The 20,443-nt window shown below is 41.3% G+C and overlaps 1 protein-coding gene across 2 annotated transcripts in view; it reads right to left on the reverse strand.

Annotated features, from left to right (window-relative positions):
• Positions 1-32: 32 nt before the first annotated feature.
• atp1a3b (ATPase Na+/K+ transporting subunit alpha 3b) overlaps positions 33-20,443 on the reverse strand; it is a 21,630-nt gene continuing 1,219 nt past the window's right edge. The window contains exons 3-23 of one of the 2 annotated variants that reach the window (XM_017415354.3): positions 10,588-10,668; positions 9,953-10,012; positions 9,234-9,437; positions 8,907-9,020; positions 7,562-7,696; positions 7,042-7,159; positions 6,539-6,807; positions 6,107-6,305; positions 5,746-5,990; positions 5,447-5,639; positions 4,797-4,972; positions 4,575-4,711; positions 4,327-4,477; positions 3,731-3,899; positions 3,356-3,510; positions 3,147-3,270; positions 2,872-3,017; positions 2,660-2,790; positions 2,383-2,484; positions 2,202-2,293; positions 33-1,519 (exon numbers count right to left, since the gene is read on the reverse strand). In XM_017415354.3, coding sequence (XP_017270843.1) covers positions 1,491-1,519; positions 2,202-2,293; positions 2,383-2,484; positions 2,660-2,790; positions 2,872-3,017; positions 3,147-3,270; positions 3,356-3,510; positions 3,731-3,899; positions 4,327-4,477; positions 4,575-4,711; positions 4,797-4,972; positions 5,447-5,639; positions 5,746-5,990; positions 6,107-6,305; positions 6,539-6,807; positions 7,042-7,159; positions 7,562-7,696; positions 8,907-9,020; positions 9,234-9,437; positions 9,953-10,012; positions 10,588-10,668 — 3,030 coding nt within the window. In that variant the 3' untranslated portion in view covers positions 33-1,490. Of the gene's footprint in view, positions 1,520-2,201; positions 2,294-2,382; positions 2,485-2,659; positions 2,791-2,871; positions 3,018-3,146; positions 3,271-3,355; positions 3,511-3,730; positions 3,900-4,326; positions 4,478-4,574; positions 4,712-4,796; positions 4,973-5,446; positions 5,640-5,745; positions 5,991-6,106; positions 6,306-6,538; positions 6,808-7,041; positions 7,160-7,561; positions 7,697-8,906; positions 9,021-9,233; positions 9,438-9,952; positions 10,013-10,587; positions 10,708-20,443 lie in introns of both variants that reach the window. The other variant, XM_017415353.3, reaches the window with a different exon arrangement.

Raw genomic sequence — 20,443 nt, forward strand, 5'->3', positions numbered from 1 at the left:
AGGTTTAGAACAGAGGCAAAGACAAGCAGGTCTGGGTTGTATTAAATGTTCTAGATGTTTTATTGGTGTTGGTTTCATTTGTTTGACACACACATTTTCTACTAGTTGTGTATTTTATTCGTTCAATCTCAACTTTTTCAGCCATGAGAGACCGCTGGCCCTTCACTGGTCTCCACAACACATACGTGCACACGCAGATCTGGGCCGGACCATTCCAGGAAATAGGCCCCAGGCACATGGACTCAATTGTCATGCACTCACCGAATCACAGCACAATTCACCACATCATACCTGCACACATGCAGTGACGGGAACTTGAAGCCTTTTGGTTTAAACACAACCTGAAGCCCTGCTTTGCTGTTACACTTTAGCCTCCTGAGAAACCAGCAAAAAGTAACCAAAAACAAATCAAATACAAAAAATGAGAGACAAATATCCTCACTTTTTTAAAATCTCACCAATATTGTAGATGGCCTTCATAAATGTATCTCTCGCATTGTTTCTCAACATGTTTTTTTATTGTTTCATTTAAATTCAGTATAGAATTATATAGATTTCCTAGAGCACACAGAAAGATTGAGTTGTCTTTACCAACATGGGAGAGAGAATGTACTGTATTAGTTATTAACAAGGACAATGGTTCACACTGTGCACACAAACAGAGACAAATGGGGCAGGAGGGAAGGGAGAGGAGGGGTGTGAGAGACAGAAGGGGGAGGGAGGGAGGACAGGACACCATGAGGTGTGCTCTGTTAAGCCTAAATGAGGAAAAGCAGCTCTCACACGCCTTCTCTCCTACATCAGAAATAAAAAAGACAAATAAAATCATCAAATCCCTCCCACTCCACATTTTTCTTTTTTAAAAAAAAAACAACACTGTGGCCGTGGAGAACAGAAGAGACGGAAAATGGACGCAGTGAGATCGTCGGGGAGAGGACCACTCTGCGGGTCCTCCACGAACAGGAAACGGAGGCGAGAGGTGGCAGTCGAAGTGGTGTCGGCGTTGAAATCACACAGATCTCTTTAATCTGTGTGTGATTGGAGGGCAAGCAAGGGTTAGCGAGGGAAAGCAGAGGGAAAAGAAGGTATACAGAAAACAGCAGGGGGTAAACGGGAAAGAGAAGGAGCTGAATGGTCCTTTTCGCAGAGCACTGACACTCCCTTTGTATCTTTAGTTCATTCAAATCTACATACACAATATGCAGCTGCCGTTTGGTAGATATATTGGTTTAAGTACACAGCAGTGAGAGGACACATGCAAAGAGTATCATAGGAGGTAAGGAGAAAGGGCGCAGGTCAATGTAGAAAGTTGTAAAGGTGCTTTTGCTGTTTTTAATCTTTGGGGCAGTTGTGATGAAAATTGCTTCAAAGCGGTTTTTGTCTTTAAAGGGGAAGGGGCATCTGGAGATGTGTCTTGCCAAGGATGGAGTGACGGGGGGGAAACGTATGAATAGAAGATGTAAGGGGCTTGAGCAGAGGTGCTCCGAGGATCAATAGTATGTCTCCTTTTCCACCCAACCTGGAGTGCAGATGAGAGAAACAGAAAAAGTTCACAATTAACCCAACTGTGTCTTCATTAGTTTGAGAAATCAGCTTATTTGTTCTTTTGGAACGAGACTAAGATCTCTGTGAATATGAAGATTTTGCCTTTAGTAGTTCAGCACAAAGACTGAAAGAGGTAAGGCAGCACTTCTGCAGCTCACTAAATAATTAATAATGTCTTTAACATACCCCCAAACTGAAATGTACAAACTCATGATGTCAGCTTTAAGATGAAATGTGTCTCTAAAAGCATGACTGTAAAGCTGTCATTTATCACAATTAAGAAAAATAATCAATATACAGTTATTATTGTTTTATTTAGACACAGATTCAAGACACTTTGCAAAAAAAAGGGTCAAATAAAGACGTTTATAGCTCTACAGGAAAACGGTTTCAGTCTTTATCAGGAACACACAGCAGCAGACGCTGACAGCTGCACTGCAGTGCTTGACCTGCCCGTCTTCTCACAAGTGTGTGTAGTTGGAGTGGGATTTGTTGAAAAGGAAAAAATATAAAACCTTCTCAACTAAACTACAACCTAAATGCCACTGATTAAAAGTGGAACATGTCAAGCACATTTTCTATACAACTAAAACATGCATCTATGAAGAAGCCTTTGTTTAAGGGGGGATAAAAATAAAAAAAAGATAAAGACTCACCTCCAGGGTTTCGGCGAAGGATAAGTTTTCGTACTTCATCATAAACAAAGATGAGGAAACTATAGGGGAATGCACAAAACCACCAGGAAGGCCTGTGGACAAGTCAAGAGAACCCAAATCAAGTAAACAGACAACTTGATTGGTCTTTTAATCACGTTATACCTGCATCTCTGACACTCACTTTAGAGGATACATCCTGAGTGCCACATCCATGCCTGGGCAGTAAGACAGGAAGGCAGCTAGGGCGGTCTCTTCAAACAGGCCGAAGATCAAGATCTTGTTCCTGAGTGCAGAAACAACAAATATTAGCAATGGGACATGCAAAAACTAAGATAGCTGATGTAATAATTGAGACAATATTTGTGTTTGTTGCAGTTAGTAGTAAAATGAGGTGCTAAGATCATTTCTGGAGACTAAAAGGAGACATGCAAAGATGCAGATGCAGCTGTTGCACTCACTTCATGCCCTGCTGGAACACAGAGTTACGTCTGGTCTTGCAGATGATGAGATCGGCCCACTGCACCACGACAATGCTGACAAAGAAGGCTGTGTGACAAGTGAACTCCACAATCTTCCTTTGTTCGTATGTCTGGAGAGGAAGGAGATGACAGAAAGTAAGTGAGACCAATTGGTAAAACCCAAACACTCCAAACACACAAAACCCACTTACCCATTGCTGTCCGTAGCTGTCTTCTAGGTCGTTGAGATTACGGTCATCCCAGTTGAGCCGGATGCCCAGCAGTCGACTGGGCAGGAAACCATTTTCAGCGAGAATGACAAAGTAGCTGAAGAAGCCTCCCAGAGCCTGGATCATACCTGTGGAAACAAACACACAAAATGATTACTTTTTAATTCTGGAGATACGGCTGAAAATAATGTACCTTTTTCTTGTTTGTGAACATTAAGAATATTCCTTAAACCAGATTAAATAAATAATTATCTTACCAATTTGTCCATAAGCAATGCTGATAAGCCTCTCATTCACAAGCTTGTCCCTGAATGGGTTCCTGGGCTGGCGCTTCATGATGTCACTCTCAGCTGCTTCATAAGCCAAAGAGATAGCTGGAACCTTTAGAACGAGCAGGAAATGTGGACTTTTAATTCTCTTACAACTGCCTGTAAAACCAAACAGCGTGGGTTTGATCTGCTCTCACCATGTCAGTTCCCAGATCAATACAGAGAATGGTGATGGTTCCCAGAGGAAGAGGAATGTTGGCTATGATGAAGAATAGGAAGGGAGTGATCTCTGGGATGTTGCTGGTCAAAGTGTAGGCAATGGACTTCTTCAGGTTATCAAAAATCAGGCGGCCTAAAGGAGAAACAAATAGAAAAGTCACTTACAAAATGATTAGAGACGATCCTCTGAAATGATACACAAGATTTCTCCTCATCATTTTCAGAGGGTAAGTTCCCTTTACAGTCTCCTCCACCTTAAATCTAATTCCCACTCTGTTCTTACAATTAAGGGTCTTATTATTAACACTTTATTGATTTACTACTCCTAATCCTTCAGCTCCGTTGATTCCTACCTTCTTCTACTCCAGTGACAATAGAAGCAAAGTTGTCATCCAATAGGATCATGTCTGCAGCCTGTTTGGACACATCGGAGCCTGAGATTCCCATGGCAACACCAATGTCAGCCTTTTTCAGTGCAGGAGAGTCATTCACACCGTCGCCTGTCACAGCCACAATGGCACCCTGAGAAAGGATGGAAAAAGACCGTAAGATTACTCATAAAAGTAGTTTTATTTGTTAAACTCCACATTTAGCAAGGTCATTATGTTTAATAAAAAAAAAATTCCACCAGGAGCAGTCACTGTCAGAGTTAAAGTACACGCTCTGATCAACAATTCAGATTATTATCATTTTCACATCTTACAAAAGAAACAATATTCATATTTCTAAATTGACATTTTCATGTAAAGGCTGTTGGCTTCAAAAGGTTATTCAGTGGTCTCATATATTAAACTGTTTTTATCAGGCTGGAAATCTTGATTTGGTGGAGATCTAGCACCATCTACTGTTGCCCAAGTATATTACGTCACACAGAACCATCAGTATTTCCAGCCAAAGTGCCATCTTTCATTCAAGCCAGTTTATTAAAACAATGTCAAAATGCCCCAACCTGTCGCTGGCATCCTTCTACAATGATGAGTTTCTGCTGTGGGGAGGTTCTGGCAAACACGATCTCTGTGTGATTCCTCAGGATGTCGTCCATCTGGTCCTGAGACAGATCCTTCAGGTCGGAGCCATGAATCACACAGGCTTTGGCGTCCCTGAACACAAACAGTATCAGCTTATAATTCTTAACTTGGTGTCTTATTGAAGGCCGTGTGTTTGTTTAGTGTGCATTTTTCTGTAAACCCTCCTCACCTGGGGTTGACCTGGCTGACAGGTATGTTGAGACGAGCTGCGATGTCCTCCACCGTCTCATTGCCCTCTGAGATGATGCCCACTCCCTTAGCAATGGCTTTAGCTGTGATTGGGTGATCACCAGTGACCATAATGACCTATAAAGCAACAAAGTTTACTTTTTAATCAGCCCTTAGAAACAATGTGATCAAACACGATCATGTTGAGCAGAAAAAGGCTCACCTTGATACCAGCAGATCGACATTTCCCAACAGCATCAGGCACAGCAGCTCGAGGAGGGTCAATCATGGACATGAGGCCAACAAAGCAAAGATTGTCTGTCTGGAAGTTAACATCGTCTGTGTCGAAGGCAAAACCTTTGGGGTACTGGTCCTCTGGCAGGAGCACGTGGCAGAAACCTGCGGGAAAAATATGAAAAAAATAAAAATTTGGTGCAGGTTTTAATTTTATTTCTCCATTTCTTTTTCTGGGATAATTTTCAATCGTTTTCAAATGATTTTGCAACAGTGTATTGTTTAAAAAAAGAAGAACAGATTTTAGAAAAACAATATTTAGAAATTAAATAACCAGATACTAGGTTTTTCACAAATTGTTCTTTAGGCTGAGAAAAAAAAATCCTTTAATGCATTTTTAAAAATATGATTAATTATGATTGTATTGTGATGTTAACATCCTAAAGACTTTTACATACAGCACAGTATAACAGGAGAAGCATAGAAAACAAAACATTTAAATAAGCTAATAGCTTCATAAAATGTTATTATTAAATGACGAGTTCCACTGATATTTGTGTCCCAAGATCTTTTCCTTTTGAGCCTCTTGGTCACATCCCATATTTGCCTGTTTTGAACATTTCTCTTTATAACCCTTACCCAGCACTCTCTCTCCCAGTCCTCCCAGTTCCATGTATGCATTCTGGAAAGCCTCCTTCAACTCCTCATCCATCGGTTGCTCTTTGCCCTGCAGCAGGATGGTTGAACAACGATCTAGGATCCTTTCAGGAGCTCCCTTCATCACCAGCAGGTAGCGGTTGTCATTGGGGTCCTCGGTCTCATGCACTGATAACTACATGAGGAAAACAGATCATGTTACATAAGATATATTAATGAAAAAAAAAGATATATTAATGTTACTATATGTTGGCGCATGGCTACATTCAGGAATTACTCACCTGGTATTTGTTGGTGGAGTTAAAAGGAATCTCGGCCACCTTCTTGTTCCTCTCTCTCATCATCCTGACAGAGCCGCAGGACAGCTCGATACATTTCAGCAGGGCCGACTCGGAGGCATCGCCTGCAACGTCTCGTTTCAGGATGGGTATTGGCTCCTGTCCTGCTTTGAACTGCGCCCTGTTACACAGAGCAGCGATACGGGACAGAGCCTGCCACGTCACTGAGCTCTTGTCAAAGGAAGCACCTGGCAAAGGGAGAGAGGAATGAGTGATTCTTTACTGTAATCACAAAGTCCTTTTACAACTGTAATACGTTTCAGGCGTCAGCAGCACCTGTGCTTTGTGCCCGTTCCTCTCTAACCTGACTGATCCTCGGTGGTGTCGGCCTCATGGATCTGGTTGTCAAACCACATGTGGGCCACAGTCATCCTGTTTTGGGTCAGGGTGCCGGTCTTGTCAGAGCAGATGGTGGAGGTGGAGCCCAAGGTTTCCACAGCTTCCAGGTTCTTTACCAGGCAGTTCTTCTTAGCCATACGCTTGGCTGTCAGAGTCAAACATACCTGCAGAAACACGTTTAAAAGTTTATTTATTTATCATGCAATATTATTATAATGTATGATTTTTAAAATGTCTTTGAGATGAAAAAAAAAATAGAAAAATATACACAAGAAGAACACAAAAAGAGCAAACTAACATAGTAAAACACAGGAAAAGCTTTGGTTCCACTTCAAAGTAATAAATATTGAACAAAAAGGTAACAAAATGTGCTAATCCAGAACCGCTGGTCACTTACAGTGACTGTGGCCAGCAGCCCCTCAGGGACATTAGCCACAATGATGCCAATAAGGAAGATGACAGCCTCCAGCCAGGTGTAACCCAGGATAATGGCCAGGATGAAAAACGTCACACCCAGGAAGACGGCCACACCTGTGATAATGTGGATGAAGTGCTCGATCTCCTTAGCAATGGGTGTTTTGCCGGTGTCCAAACCAGAAGCCAGAGTAGCAATGCGACCCATGACTGTGCGATCACCGGTGTAGATGACGATACCACGAGCTGTGCCTGGTTGGAATAAAAAAAAAAAAGACGAAAAAATAACACTGAAATGTAATGCTGTAAGAGGTTTGGGGATTTTCTTTAAGAACACATTTATGAAGTGAAATGTTTTTAGTTTTATAATAAAAATGATGATGAGTTTTACTTCTAATATTTCGTGAAATTTGGTGGCTTCAAAATGAGACATGAGCACACAGTTTAATAACGCCACACAATACTCAGTTGTCATGGCGATAATACCTTCCACACAGTTGGTGGAGAAGAAAGCAATGTTTCGGGTCTCCAAGGGGTTGTCATGGGTGCAGTCAGGTGACCTGCTCTGAGGTTCTGATTCTCCTGTCAAGGAGGAGTTATCCACCTGTTGGGCAACACAGAACATGAGACGTGTAGTTTTGTAAAACAAGAAGCAGAATAATGAATGTACAGTACTGTGCAAAAGTCTTGAGTCATTCCTTATTTTTTTGTTTTCTATACAAACAGCCAGACTATCTTGTGACCTTTCAAAATGGTCTGGATTAATAGTTCTTCAAATGTTCTAAGCTTTTAGATACTTGTTCACTCACTTTCAGATAAAAAAATAGGAAAAAATTGGATTTTTGTGACAAGCTGCTAGTAACAAAATACCCAAAGAGGCAGTTTAAAAAATATTCTGAAAAAGCAGATAAAGGTCAAAAACACAAAAACTGATTTGCTGAAGAGTTACAACTTTCCACCACTAGAGTGAACTGAACGTGGAGTTAGTTTGTGTCTGCGTGCGTACCTTGCAGCCATGAGCAGAAACCACCCTGATGTCAGCAGGGATCCTGTCTCCTCCCTTTACTTCTATCAGATCTCCGGCCACCACCTCTTCAGCGTTAAGCTGCACCTTCTCACCCTCACGGATCACCAGTGCTTGCTGTAAGGACACACAGGATCAGCGAACGGTCAGAAAATACACAGACACCAACAAACACTATGTGGAGTGTTATAAGAATGAAGCAAAGATCTGTTTCTTTGCTTTAATTTGAAGAAAAAAAATCTTATTGAAGAAATTATGTAGAATTTAAACTTTATTAAAAAATATTTAAAACATTTTAATTCAAAGCTGATTGTATGCCTTATCGTCTTATAGCGTTAAAGCAGCAGACTGAGTGTGTATATATACTGCTCAAAAAAATAAAGGGAACCCTTAAACAGCACAATATAACTCTAAGTAAATCAAATTTCTGTGAAATCAAACAGTCCACTTAGGAAGCATCACTGATTGGCAATCAATTTCACATGCTGTTGTGCAAATGGAATAGATGCCTGCAACATCCTTCAGCATGACCGGTTTGGCAGTGGGTCAGTAATGGTGTGGGGTAGCATTTCTTTGGAGGGCTGCACAGCCCTCCATGTGCACGCCAGAGGTAACATGACTGCCATTAGGTACTGAGATGAGATCCTCAGACCCCTTGTGAGACCATATGCTGGTGCGGTTGGCCCTGGGTTCCTCCTCATGCAGGACAATGCTAGACCTAATGTGGCTGGAGTGTGTCAGCAGTTCCTGCAAGATGAAGGCATTGAAGCTATGGACCGGCCCGCTCCTTCCCCAGACCTGAATCCGATTAAGCACATCTGGGACATCATGTCTCGCTCCATCCACCAACGTCACGTTGCACCACAGACTGTCCAGGAGTTGGTGGATGCTTTAGTAGCAAGTATTCAATGAGAATATTTCATTCATTCAGATCTAGGATGTGTTATTTGAGTGTTCCCTTTATTTTTTGAGCAGTGTTTAATATTTAACTTCAGTATTTGAGGCTTAAAGCTATTAACTAGACTAATACTTAGACAACTGTTTGATGCAGCCCTCGAGTAAGACTTTATTTGTTACTGTGTTTAGAGGAAAGCTTGTATATACAGACTGTTTATTCTACAATTTAAATTAAAAAAGGAAATGTTAACTTTCCTTTTTAAGTATTCTTAAGCACTAAATACTGGAAAAAAAAATGAATTAATTCTGGTATTTGTCACATGTTTCTAAAAATCCAAGAAATAGAAAATAAATTTACATCTGAGCAATTATTTTACAAGTATGTGAGAGAAATTTAAACATACAGTTTATGTGCTGTTTGGTTGTTTACCTGTGGCACCATGTTCTTAAAAGACTCCATGATTTTGGAGCTCTTGGCTTCTTGGAAGTATGAGAAGCAACCAGTGATGACGACGACGGCTGTGAGCACGATACCCAGGTACAACTGCCACAGAGAGACAAAGGAAGAATTAAACATATGATCTTACAGCGAGGGAGAAGACAGTGTGTGAAGCTCGGAACGATTTGCCATGATGTTATTTCTGCTTCACAGTCTGAAGCATGACGAATACATTAATGAGGTGTAGGTGGTCCAGATCGGACTATGTTTACACAAAATCTGTTGGACAAACTGTGTGTATGTGTGTGCTTTGCTCACGTTGTCGCCTGCAGGATCGTCCTCTGTGGCTGCCTGAATGGCATAGGCCAGAAAGCAGAGAATGGCGCCAATCCACAGCAAGATGGAAAACCCACCAAACAGCTGGCGACAGAACTTGACCCACTCTGGGGTGGTGGGTGGAGGGGTGAGAGCATTGGGACCATCCCTGGCCAAAAACTCTGCTGCCTTGGCATTGGTCAGTCCCTGGAAAGAAGACAAACAAGAAGTGGGCAAAGGAAAAAAAATTTGCAGATTCTAAAGCGATGTCAATTTTACTTCTAAGGCACATCAAATCAACAGAAGTTGACCAAGGTAATATACAATTAAGTCAAACAATAAAGTAAAACAACAAAAAAAGCAAAGAAGTATAAGAAATATTTAAAAATTAAGTAAAGCTAAAATACAATGCAGAAACACACTGTAAAAACATCTGCTCTGATTGGATCTCATACTCTCTGTGAATCAAACGGCAAAGACAAAAAGTTGGGTCTGAAGAATTAAGAGTCTCAACAGTAACTGCAAAAACTCAATCACCTCTAGATTTTAGTTTGGATACAGATACACAAGTTAGTGAATTTCCTCATATTTCTTAGCTGTAGCTGTGTGGTCCAGAGGCCTTTGAGCTGGATTTTCATCACTCTTGTGTGGTAACAGAAGTCCAATGATGCCACCTAGTGTTAAACTGATGAAACACTCTCAACCCTCCAAACAAGACTCACCTGGACAATATCAGTCTGGAACTTTCTGCATACTTCCTCCACGGACATCTTGTGTTCCGTCTGCAAAATAATAATTAAAAAAAACCCACAAACAAAACACATATTAATAATGTGTAAAAAAAGAAGTGTTGCTGCCGTTTTGCATGCACTAATATTCCATAAATACATTTAATAAATATTTATCATTATTATAAGTTCTGCATTTGTAAAAAATCTAACAAAGTCAAATAAAAGTAATTAGAAATTTTACTCCATGCATGCAGTTCACCTGAGAATTTAGAGTCTTAGTTCAGCCAGAAAAGGCAACCCTGACTTTCCCTTGAGCTGAAATGTGGAGTCAAACTCAAACATCCTGACACAAACCAATTTTTCTAACAGGGGAAAATACATTACTTTGGCCTGTTTGTGAAAGAGATTTATCTCCAAAGGAAAAAAATTCTAATTATGTCCTGCTGAAAGATGTAATCTTTAATAAATATTTTTTTACTGTAATGTGCATGGAGAGTATATAGGTACATATTTTGGATACAATAAAGAAATTGTATCTGTAAAGTGAGTCAGCCTTTGATTGACAGGATTCAGATATATTCAGTTCTTCTACAAGTGTTGTGAGATTAAAGCAGGACTTTACTTACGATGGGCACTTCCTTCTTCAGGTCGTCCATGTCCTTGGCTCCTGGCCCCTTCTTCTTCTTGGGGGATCGGTCATCTTTGTCCTGTGTGGTGGCAACGCGGTAACTGTCTGAACCTCCATACTACAGACACACACACATGTTTTATACATGCACCCTGACTATAGCATCATGTGTGCCTTTATTTGTCATGTTAGCTGTTTTTGCAAATGTCTACTAAATTATCTAACTGAATCAGCTATCTATGTCACAACTAAAAACTACAATGCAGAAAGTACAGTATTTATCAGTCTAAGACTCCAGCATAAGTTAAATCACACTGTAACCTTCTGATGTGGCCTTGTGAGGTCGTTAGCACGTCCTAAGAATTTATGAGGAAAATAATTAATAAAAAACATTAATGCAAAAATATTTCATTAAATTTTTTTGAATATAATTGAAAAAAATGCATGTTTGTCTTCAACAAACCACCATGAACCTACTCTTATACAACACATCAAAGCATACATCTGCAATCTGTTCTGCCAGACTTATCCAATCTCCACTGATCAAGAAACAACAGCCTGACGGACACATCAAAACACAATAAAGGGCAAACAGTTCACCCTGTAAGTTTTAACAAATCACTTCCAGCACGTTTGCATTTAATTATCAAGGACAAAGCTTTAAGGACATCAAGAAAAGACAAAACAGGACAATGAAGTTTATATACTCATCAAAGGGTTCGTTAGACTCTTGCTGCTCTGCAGTAGCCAACAGAGACACTTTGATGTCAGGATTACTAAAAATCAAGCCGCAAGACACAAATCAGGCATTAAATATCTATGTAGTCTTCTTCCTGACTGACTTCATAGCCTGTTGTTCCAGGCTGGCTCTTCAGAAATCCATTTATGTTAGTAAACCAGGCATAAGTGACATAATTATTATCCCTGATTTTTTCCAGAACTGCCAGTATAAGTCCTTATAGAGTCTATAACTGTAGCCTTGTGTCTGACAGGAGAGCAGCATGATCTCTGGGTTGGACCAATATAAATGCACCTCATCGAAGGTCAAAGGTGACTGGGAGAGACACTTTTACATCTTGGACATCAAGGAATGGAAGATTGATTAATAGGATAAGATACATCAGAGTAAAAGTTTGTGGGAAACACAATTTGGTCTAAATAGATTAAAAGAGATCATGTGTACTAACCTAAAATGGTTTTATTTGATGATTTAGGTGCCAAAAGGAGCAGATAATAGGTCAAAATTAAAATATTCCTCCTAGGTAAGCACCCTCTAGTGGTAGAGCTAGGTAGCAACACCAGCAAAATGAAGATAATTTCTATTTCACCAACTACAACAATAAAAACAGGTTTGACTGTTAAAATAAATCTTTAAAGTATATGTTTAAATTCAACAAATGAAATTAGAAAAGCACCTGTGAGGGAGGATGAATTAGGATCCCAGGTTTTCCCACATATGTTGACAGACTCGCTTTTCCAAACCACACCAAAACACACAAAACTGCTCCAGAACAGAACAGACCTTACAAAGATAAATTTGCCCCTGAGTGATTTGTAATTTTCTTGCTGTTGCGCAAAACCCTTGAGAAATAATTCCCCCCCCCACATGTACTTTTCCGTTTTACAAAAACCTGTCTATCTGGTTTAGGGTATGGTTTCATAAGACCACATGAGTACGACAACTCTCACTTCATGGAGCCCAGGTTGCTCAACCATCACTTCTGAGCTCAGAGCAAACAATTAAACCATTCGCTCAAGCTTGTCGGGCAGACAGCAGCATGTAGGGGAGGGAGCCGTTGGTCCTGACTGCACTCATATGCAAACAGTTCGGCAACAAAAGAGCAGGTGAACAAATTTCTCACTGCAGCAAGACCAGGCAGGCCTGGTGCAGAAAGGCTGCACAGAGACTGATGTAGTGGAAAAGTACTGCTGCTGATCCCCTCTGAGATAGACCATAGGTGTGTTTGCATGTGTGTTCAAGAACACAAAGAGGGAGCGTGGGTTGGCACATACGTGGGTACACAAGTGCTCTACTGCATGTGTGCATGTCTCAGTCGTGGAAGACATTATCTCTGAGACTACAAGTGTTGGGCAAGATGTGTTACTTTCCAGTCAAAGAGGATTTTTACAATATTAGATTGGCAGCTGCTCTATGTGTATGAATAATTTTTAATAGTTTTATTTCCATAAACATTCACTTAACATTGTAAACAGTCATTTCAGAAGCGTTCAACCTGCTCCTGTACACGATACGTGATTAGAGTGATGTTAAGAATATGGACAGGGCACACAGAATACTTCCTTCTCTTTTTAAACACAGTCACACAGTCACACATCCACACACGAATACGTAAGCCCAGATAATGGAGAGCTGGTTGGCAGGGAGGTGGAAACAAGCGCCGAACAAAGAGTGAAAAGTAAAGACGCAGAGAGACGGATTTGACGGGGGCGGATGACAGACAGGATTGGGCACATGGAAAAGGAGACATCAGTGGGAGGTGAGATGTGAGGACAGACAAACGGAGAGAAAAAGGCAGGTGGATGGGAGAGAGAGGGAACGAGAGAGTGGGAGGAGGTGTTGTCACCCTTCTCTCAGGCGTCTAATTAGATATTGACCAGCAATCTTTTGACCCACTCTAACAGATTGCACAACGTCACAACATCTCTAATAGTAATAAATCATATTTTCGCTGCAGGTGTCTGTGTGTGCCTTCAGATGTATGTTTTCATTTGCAGATATGAATGAGTAAATAGTTGTTTGTGTGACTTACAGAGAAAGGAGATGTCAGCTTAGTCTAGTCTTTTTACAGTAGACTGAATAAGTTAATTGCATTCCTACAGAGTCGCACTGAATAACAACGGGAGCAGCTTCCTTACATTTCCTTTTCTAATTGCTTAATAAGATGACACAACTACACTTTAACTATTTTCCAGATATTATTCGAACCGCTCTAGTCACACAGATCTTTAAATTTGTTTTTTGATGTCGTTCATATTTAGTGCAACACATTCTGCCTGTGTGCGCCTGTGTTTCTTTAACATCTCTGGGTAATTCAATGAGCCCCCTCTGTCCTGAGGAAGGAAATAGAGACTTGGGGCTGAAATTACATACACTCATTCCCCCACGAGCACAGAGCAAAACAGAACGATGGACAGGCTTATCCCTGACATCATCGAGAGATGGAAAAATCTCATAGCTCCTTCATGAATTACACAGTGGAATCACTCCAATACGGCAGACATTCTGGCTTATTTAAAAATGCGCTCCATGTATCAGTCGTTTGATTAAAGCAATGTTTCATGCGTTTGATTTGTAGGCCTGCTCTGGTTTAGCCAAACTAAAATGTTCAATTTCCCCGAATGTGAACAATGCTGATGAGTGCTTATGTTAGGAGAGCAGGTTACCATGGTGACCGTCACAGCCACTGGCATGGTGACGAAGCTCAGCAGTGGCCTAGTACTCAGAGGATCCCCTGATGTTATCCGGAATGAGGAATAATTGATGCATCTGTAACTGGACGCTGCATTCTCTGCTGTTTGACTCAGACCAGGCAGTGGATTCCAAGAATTTGTTTTTTTTGTGTGTGTTTTTGCATGTCTCTGTGCACGAGCTGAGGTGAGTCACTGTATTGGCTTCGGCCTGTATGAGCAGCATATACACGCATTGCGGCAGAGAGAGAGAGAGAAAGGGGAAGTTGTGTTGTGGATGAAACAGACACCTAGTTTTTGAATATTATAATAGGACAACGAAGATAGGACAGATAAAACATACAATCAGGGAGGCTTGAGGGTGAAAATCATGTAAAATCTTCTGAAAGTGTCACTTTAAGAATCTGAACAAATGAAGCTTCTTAATTTAAACTTGAACTCGAGAGCACAGATGCATAAAGCTGCAAAACCCTGTAAAGTCTTGGGGCTTTTATTTGTACATCCGATGCACAGTTTAGGAGTGGCACAGTCATGTCAAGCATGTTAAGGACCTCAGGTTGAAGCATGCAAACTAATTATGGGTTCAACTGAAAATGGGAAGGCTGCTTTTTTTTACTGCGTTTGGAGCCTTACAGTAATAGAAAATTATTGTCCAAGCCTTTACAAATGTATGTAGAGCAGTGTCATGCTGTAATAATTTAATCTCATCAGTCACATGACACCGATATCAGATCATTCACACAGCTACGGAACAGGAAACAGGCCTGACATCTGTTCTGCGGCCCAGAAGTGGTCATTTTACACAAGCTCTGGACACATCATGGTTATAATGCAGATTGTGTGAATGTCAGATGTCAGCCTGGAGTTTAATCCCAGAATAAAAATAATTTCCTGTGATTATTAGGTTTTATTAAATGTGTACATTAGAGCTTTCTGTCTAATTCTGGTCTTTGCACCGATGCTGTAAACCATCCAGCTGTGACGCAAGAAAAATGTCAGATATTTCCTCAAATAAAGGATCATCACTGTCATCAAAAGAATCAGAGGAAGCAGCCATGTTATTTATATTCAAAAGTATGTGGAATATTCTAGTGAACCTCAGTTTGTTCGTCAGAGACACGTTAAATATAAATGGCAGTATTAACTGGGTATCCTTGAGACTCATATTACTTTGTCACCCTGTTCTTTTTAGGGAAAAATCTAACAAGAAAAACAAGATTAAAACATCAAAACAGGAAATGAATACACACAACTTTATTATTGTTATCTTATATTTGAAGTACAGCTTAATGATACTAAATGTCATTCATTATTGTGACTGTCTGTGTAACCTGGCAAGGTCACTGGGCCATTTGCTGTTTCCTGCAGCAGGATGAAGGGCTCCGGGCCAAAGTAGGGGGCTCAGGCTGGGGGCCAAGGGACATGACTGGTGGGATTAGCTAGTCTGATTACAACACTGGATTAGCCCACTACTGTATGCATCTCCCTCTTCTGTTTTACTACTGTCTTGGAAAAACCAAATGCTGAAACCATATAATCTTCACATTAATCACAAAGTCTCCCTCCTGTGCCAGTTATCCCTGTCTGCATTCTAAGAAATTATAAAATTCAAAAAGAGACTATTAAACTGCTCGTTTGACTCTTCTGTATCATCAGCCTTGAGAGTAGTTATCTTTCCTTTTCGTTAAGTGAACTGACGTCAAAAGCAGGCAAATCTAGGTATCAGGTTGAAGGAGAAAAGAGAAGAGATAACACGACATTCCACAAGAAGGAAAGAGGCAGAAAGGACAGCGGTCTCTTATTATAACGTTCTCCTATCACTCAAGAATTAAAATGAATCCACCGCACGTGCACCGGACTGATGATGAAATTTTATACATAACACATAAATAAAAATTAAAGAAGTGTGTGGGCGATTATGAGAACAGAAAGAAAACCTTAATCTCTAAACCCTACCAACACAAAGAAAGATTAACCCTCCTTAGCTCTCAAATCATCTGTCTTGTGCTTGCTGAAAAGATAAAAATAAACAAATCAAAAGACATATAGCCAAGAACAACTCAAACGGAAAATTACAACTGAGGTCAGAACCTTCCTCCTCTGATTTCCTCTGACCCATCTGTCTGTCGGCTCATCATCTGCTCACACGGCAGAAGGGACGGCGTTTCTGTGAGGCTTTAACAGACCCGGCCCAGTGAGGAGAACTGAAGGACTTGTACTGTAGGGACTGTGACCTGGGCTAAATTAGGGTTGTAAATTTTGATTTCTTGGTGTTTGTAGAGGGCGTCTTGCCACACTCAGAAAGGACATTGTTGGACTGAATGGCAGGAAGAGCTATGCTGATACTTCTGTACACACATTCATACAGATAGTAGCTCTTTGATCCATTAACATTATCAGATTTACAGCATCCCTCCTTTTGTGATCCTAAGATGGAATCTTCAAAACAAATGAAATTAGCAAATGAAAGCGTTTGCTTACTGGTAATTAGGAAATCTATTATCAGTATAGATTCATAAAAAGGGCAAAATACAAATTAAATACAGCTAACAATCTTTGTCCATCGCGCAGCATTGTGCTTTGATTTACTCACAAAAGGACACATGATTCTCCGGGACAACACCCTGCATTAGTTATGTTGCTGTAGTCAGGCAACCTTATCCTCCTGAACTGCTCTCTTTATGGGAGCCCATCAGCATGTTAAGTTGGAAACTTTTGGCCGTATCAATCACTGAGTCCACTGCAGTCTTGTCTTAAAGTGAGGTGGAGGAGAGACAGCACTGACCTTTTACATTTTATTAGCATTCACACAGAAAAGAAAGGGTTTCATTTCTGTACATTGAAAGTAAACTTCAATAAAAAGGACCCAGTAAGGCACAGACACTTATTATTTTAAAGGTAGAAGTTTGTTTCCAACACCTAAAACCACATACAGTATCTGTATCTTTGATTATCTTAAATACCAGTTTTAACTCCAACTTTAACAGGCTTTGACAAGGTCTGCTGCTTTGAACCTTTGTCTCAGTTTGAGTCTCAGTTGTGGTTTTTCTAAGATGATGCATGTTCTTGTGTGTCCTAAGCACATGTGTTTCATTAAGACACATTTCTATCACTTGAGGCAGCAGAACTGTTGTGCAGGCAGGAAGTTGGGTACATTAAGATAAGTTTCACTGTTTGTATCAAACTAGCTGGACCCAATGTAGACACGGGACCATTCCTAGTTCTAGTAAAAAATGCTTTCTCTAAGGTTGTTGCTGAAACATTAGATAGTTCTTTTAAATTAGAGAAAACAGTTATCAAAACCAGTTTTTAATCACTGAAGTCAAATTGCCAAAGTAAAACCTAACCTTCATCTAAAACACCTCAAAAAACTTAATCTCCTCCAGATTCAACTATTGCAACTCATTATTTTGGGCTTAAACAATTATCTCTTCATCATCTGCAGTTAGTCCAGAATGTTGCTGCCCATCTTTTAACACATATTATAAACTATGACCAAATCACTCCAGTTTTAAAACTGGCTGCTTTACAGTTTTAAGATTCTTTTACTTTCTTTTAAAGTTTTAAACGATTTGGCACCCAATTATTTTACTGATTTGCTTGACTTTTATAATCCCAAAAGAGCAGTGAGATCATCCAGACAGATGCTCTTGGTGCAGCTGAGGGCTTAATTAAAGCACAGAGGGGATCAGGTTTTTGTGGTGGCAGCCCCTAGATGTTGGAACAACCTACGCCTTAATGTTTGTACTGCAGAGTTTATACAATCCTTTAAATCCTCTCTGAAAACTCACTTTTTTATAACATTCATCTTTCATTCGACTTCAGCCCGAGTCTCATCAGGTCTTTTATGTTGTGCTGTTTCTTTGTTTAGCTTGTTTTTTCTATTTTATTTTATAGTGTTTATTTATTGATGGTATTATTATTTTATTAGTTTTTTTACTACCTTGTAAAGGACTTTGGTCAAGCTTGTTGTTTTTAAACGTGCTATAGAATAAAATTGACACCAACATGAGGGAAATCAGGACTTCATGCTTCAGTTGAACCCCAATTAAAAGAAAAAAAACAAAAAAGCTTTTCTCAATTTTTTATTTTATTTACGGCTTCCAACATCCTTAAAACAAAAAAGTGGAGAAGGACTTCAAATGATCACCTTATTGACTCTATAAAGTCAATAAGATAGGTGAGGTAAAAAGCTCCTTATGAAGCTTATTTTCTTTTGGTTTCTGCAACGTGTGGGACAGACCAGCCATGCCACAGTGCAGCCTATCAGCATCAAGCAGCAGGTGCAATGAGGAGGGATGTGCAGCACTCTGCACCAAACTGAGGGCTGAGCCTCTGCAGCAGCCACACAACTCCTGCATGTCTTCCATCACTACGACCACCTCACGAGCTCCAGTATAAATGTACATGCTGTCCCAGAAAGCTTTACACTGGGAGTTAATTAGTGATTCCTGTCTAAGTCTAACAGAAAACTGAGTGTTGTTCTCAAAGCTTCATACCCACACATCACCGTCAGCCATCACGACCTTCTGACGACCACTTAATGCATCTACAACATTATAATTTCATCAAACCACCCAACCCTAAAACTAATCAATCAGTCATAAATGCCTTGTGAAGATCCCTAAGCCAAGCATGTACCTATCTGCATCCTCTGATAACCAATCTCACAAGGTGCAGCAGCAGGAAACACGAGCCTCAGTAATGTGAGCTTCAGGTCATTATCCTGTAACAGGATATACAGTCAAGCAGGCCTCCCCCCCTCCATACGCAGCCTCCATCACTTCAAATCCCTCCCCCTCTCTCGATCACTACACCTGCAGACTATTCACTACTTATCTGCCCTTCCTCTCTCTGTCCCTGTTGTTCTCTCAGCAGTCCCCCCCCCCACCCCCTACCATCTGCATCACATGTCTGAAGATGAAAAGCAGCAGTCAATGCCACCGTGCAGCCCTTGAGCCACATCTCATTTTACATTCCTCCTATACAGTCATCAGTTTCAGGCAAAGCACAGCTGCGTCAATGCAGAAAAAGGGGGCAGAGTGCACCAAAAAGGAGGTGGAGTGTGTGAATCTGAAAACTTCCTCTTGACACACAAAATCCTAAATTTAGAATATCTATATATGTCTGGTCAAGTCTTCCTTTTGCTCTTCTTGACACATGTTCCAGCTTTTCTCTGTAACATCACCGCTGTCTCCTTCTGCGTGGCTCCACGCGCCAGCCTATCACAGCTCTTTGCAGGGAATTTCCAGGGCCGAGGCCCCGCCCCCGGCTTGACGCAGGAAGCAAGCCGCAGGCGATGCCCCCTGCGGGCCTTGCGAAAGGACAGCCATCACTCAGTGCCCCGGTGTGAAACTCTCAGAACACAGACAAGAACGACTGGGACGAGAAGAAAATAATAATAATGCTAATAATGATCTGTTAAACTTCCATTATTTCATCTTCCCTATATTCCGTTCTCCTGTTCAGGGTCACCTCAGCAGTGCTCTTCTCAGAACCCCCCCTTCAGAGACCTCCAAGGAGGCTCTCATGTCTCATTGCTGCTTCCTGAAGGGACGAGTTATGTTCCGAAAATGACACTCTTCTCAGTCAGCGTTTTTCTTTGACAACTTCCACACAGCAGCAGCAGCAGTAGCAGCGGGAGCAGCACATCATGCGTAAGCACTTTCTGTACTCCTGTCTCTTTTGACGCACTAACGCTGCCGAGCGCTTCCACATTTAAAGAAGACTCTAGAAAGAACAAGGAGGGGGTGAGGGGGTGGGGTGGGTCTCCGTTCCCCTCCTCCGTGTGAATTTGACAGATCCGAGGGATCTCTCGGATGCTGCAGAGGACCGTCTCCGTCTGCAGCATCCTTCCGGTGCCACGGATTAAAAATTACAACTCGTCTCCGAGCAAGACGTTGCGCAACGGCTCAGGTTGGCCAGAGCTGCGTCGCTCACAGGCTCTCCAGCTGGTAGTTTTCCACCAGGGTTCACCGAGTCATTTACATGGCTAAGAAGTTTAGGAACCGGAAACACAAGAGTAGGCGCGTTTAATGGTGTTAATGGATGCGCGCAGAGGGACGCGAATTGGCAAGAAGTCGTCCTTTGAATCGAGGAACACATCGTCCCGTTCCTGATCTGTGTCAAAGCACTCCTCGTTTCTCTAATCTGTGGTGTGTGTGTGTGTGTGTGTGTGTCCAAACGAGAACCCCGTTATGTCACAAATTAAAGGAGAAATAAGCTGGTGAGGCACTTATTCCCGGTAACCGCATTATGACGCACGGGTCACCGAGTGCGCCGAGGCTCCTCAGCAGACAAGAGTCCATCTGAGAGGACGTCTCCTCTAATGTTCCGGTACCGAAAAGGACCGGAGACAGGACAGAACCGGCAGGAGAGGCAGGACAGATAGGGGGGTTCGGAGAGGAGAATATAACCCCCCCCCC

The sequence above is a fragment of the Kryptolebias marmoratus genome, linkage group LG16, assembly GCF_001649575.2.
Source record: "Kryptolebias marmoratus isolate JLee-2015 linkage group LG16, ASM164957v2, whole genome shotgun sequence".
Taxonomy (NCBI): domain Eukaryota; kingdom Metazoa; phylum Chordata; class Actinopteri; order Cyprinodontiformes; family Rivulidae; genus Kryptolebias; species Kryptolebias marmoratus.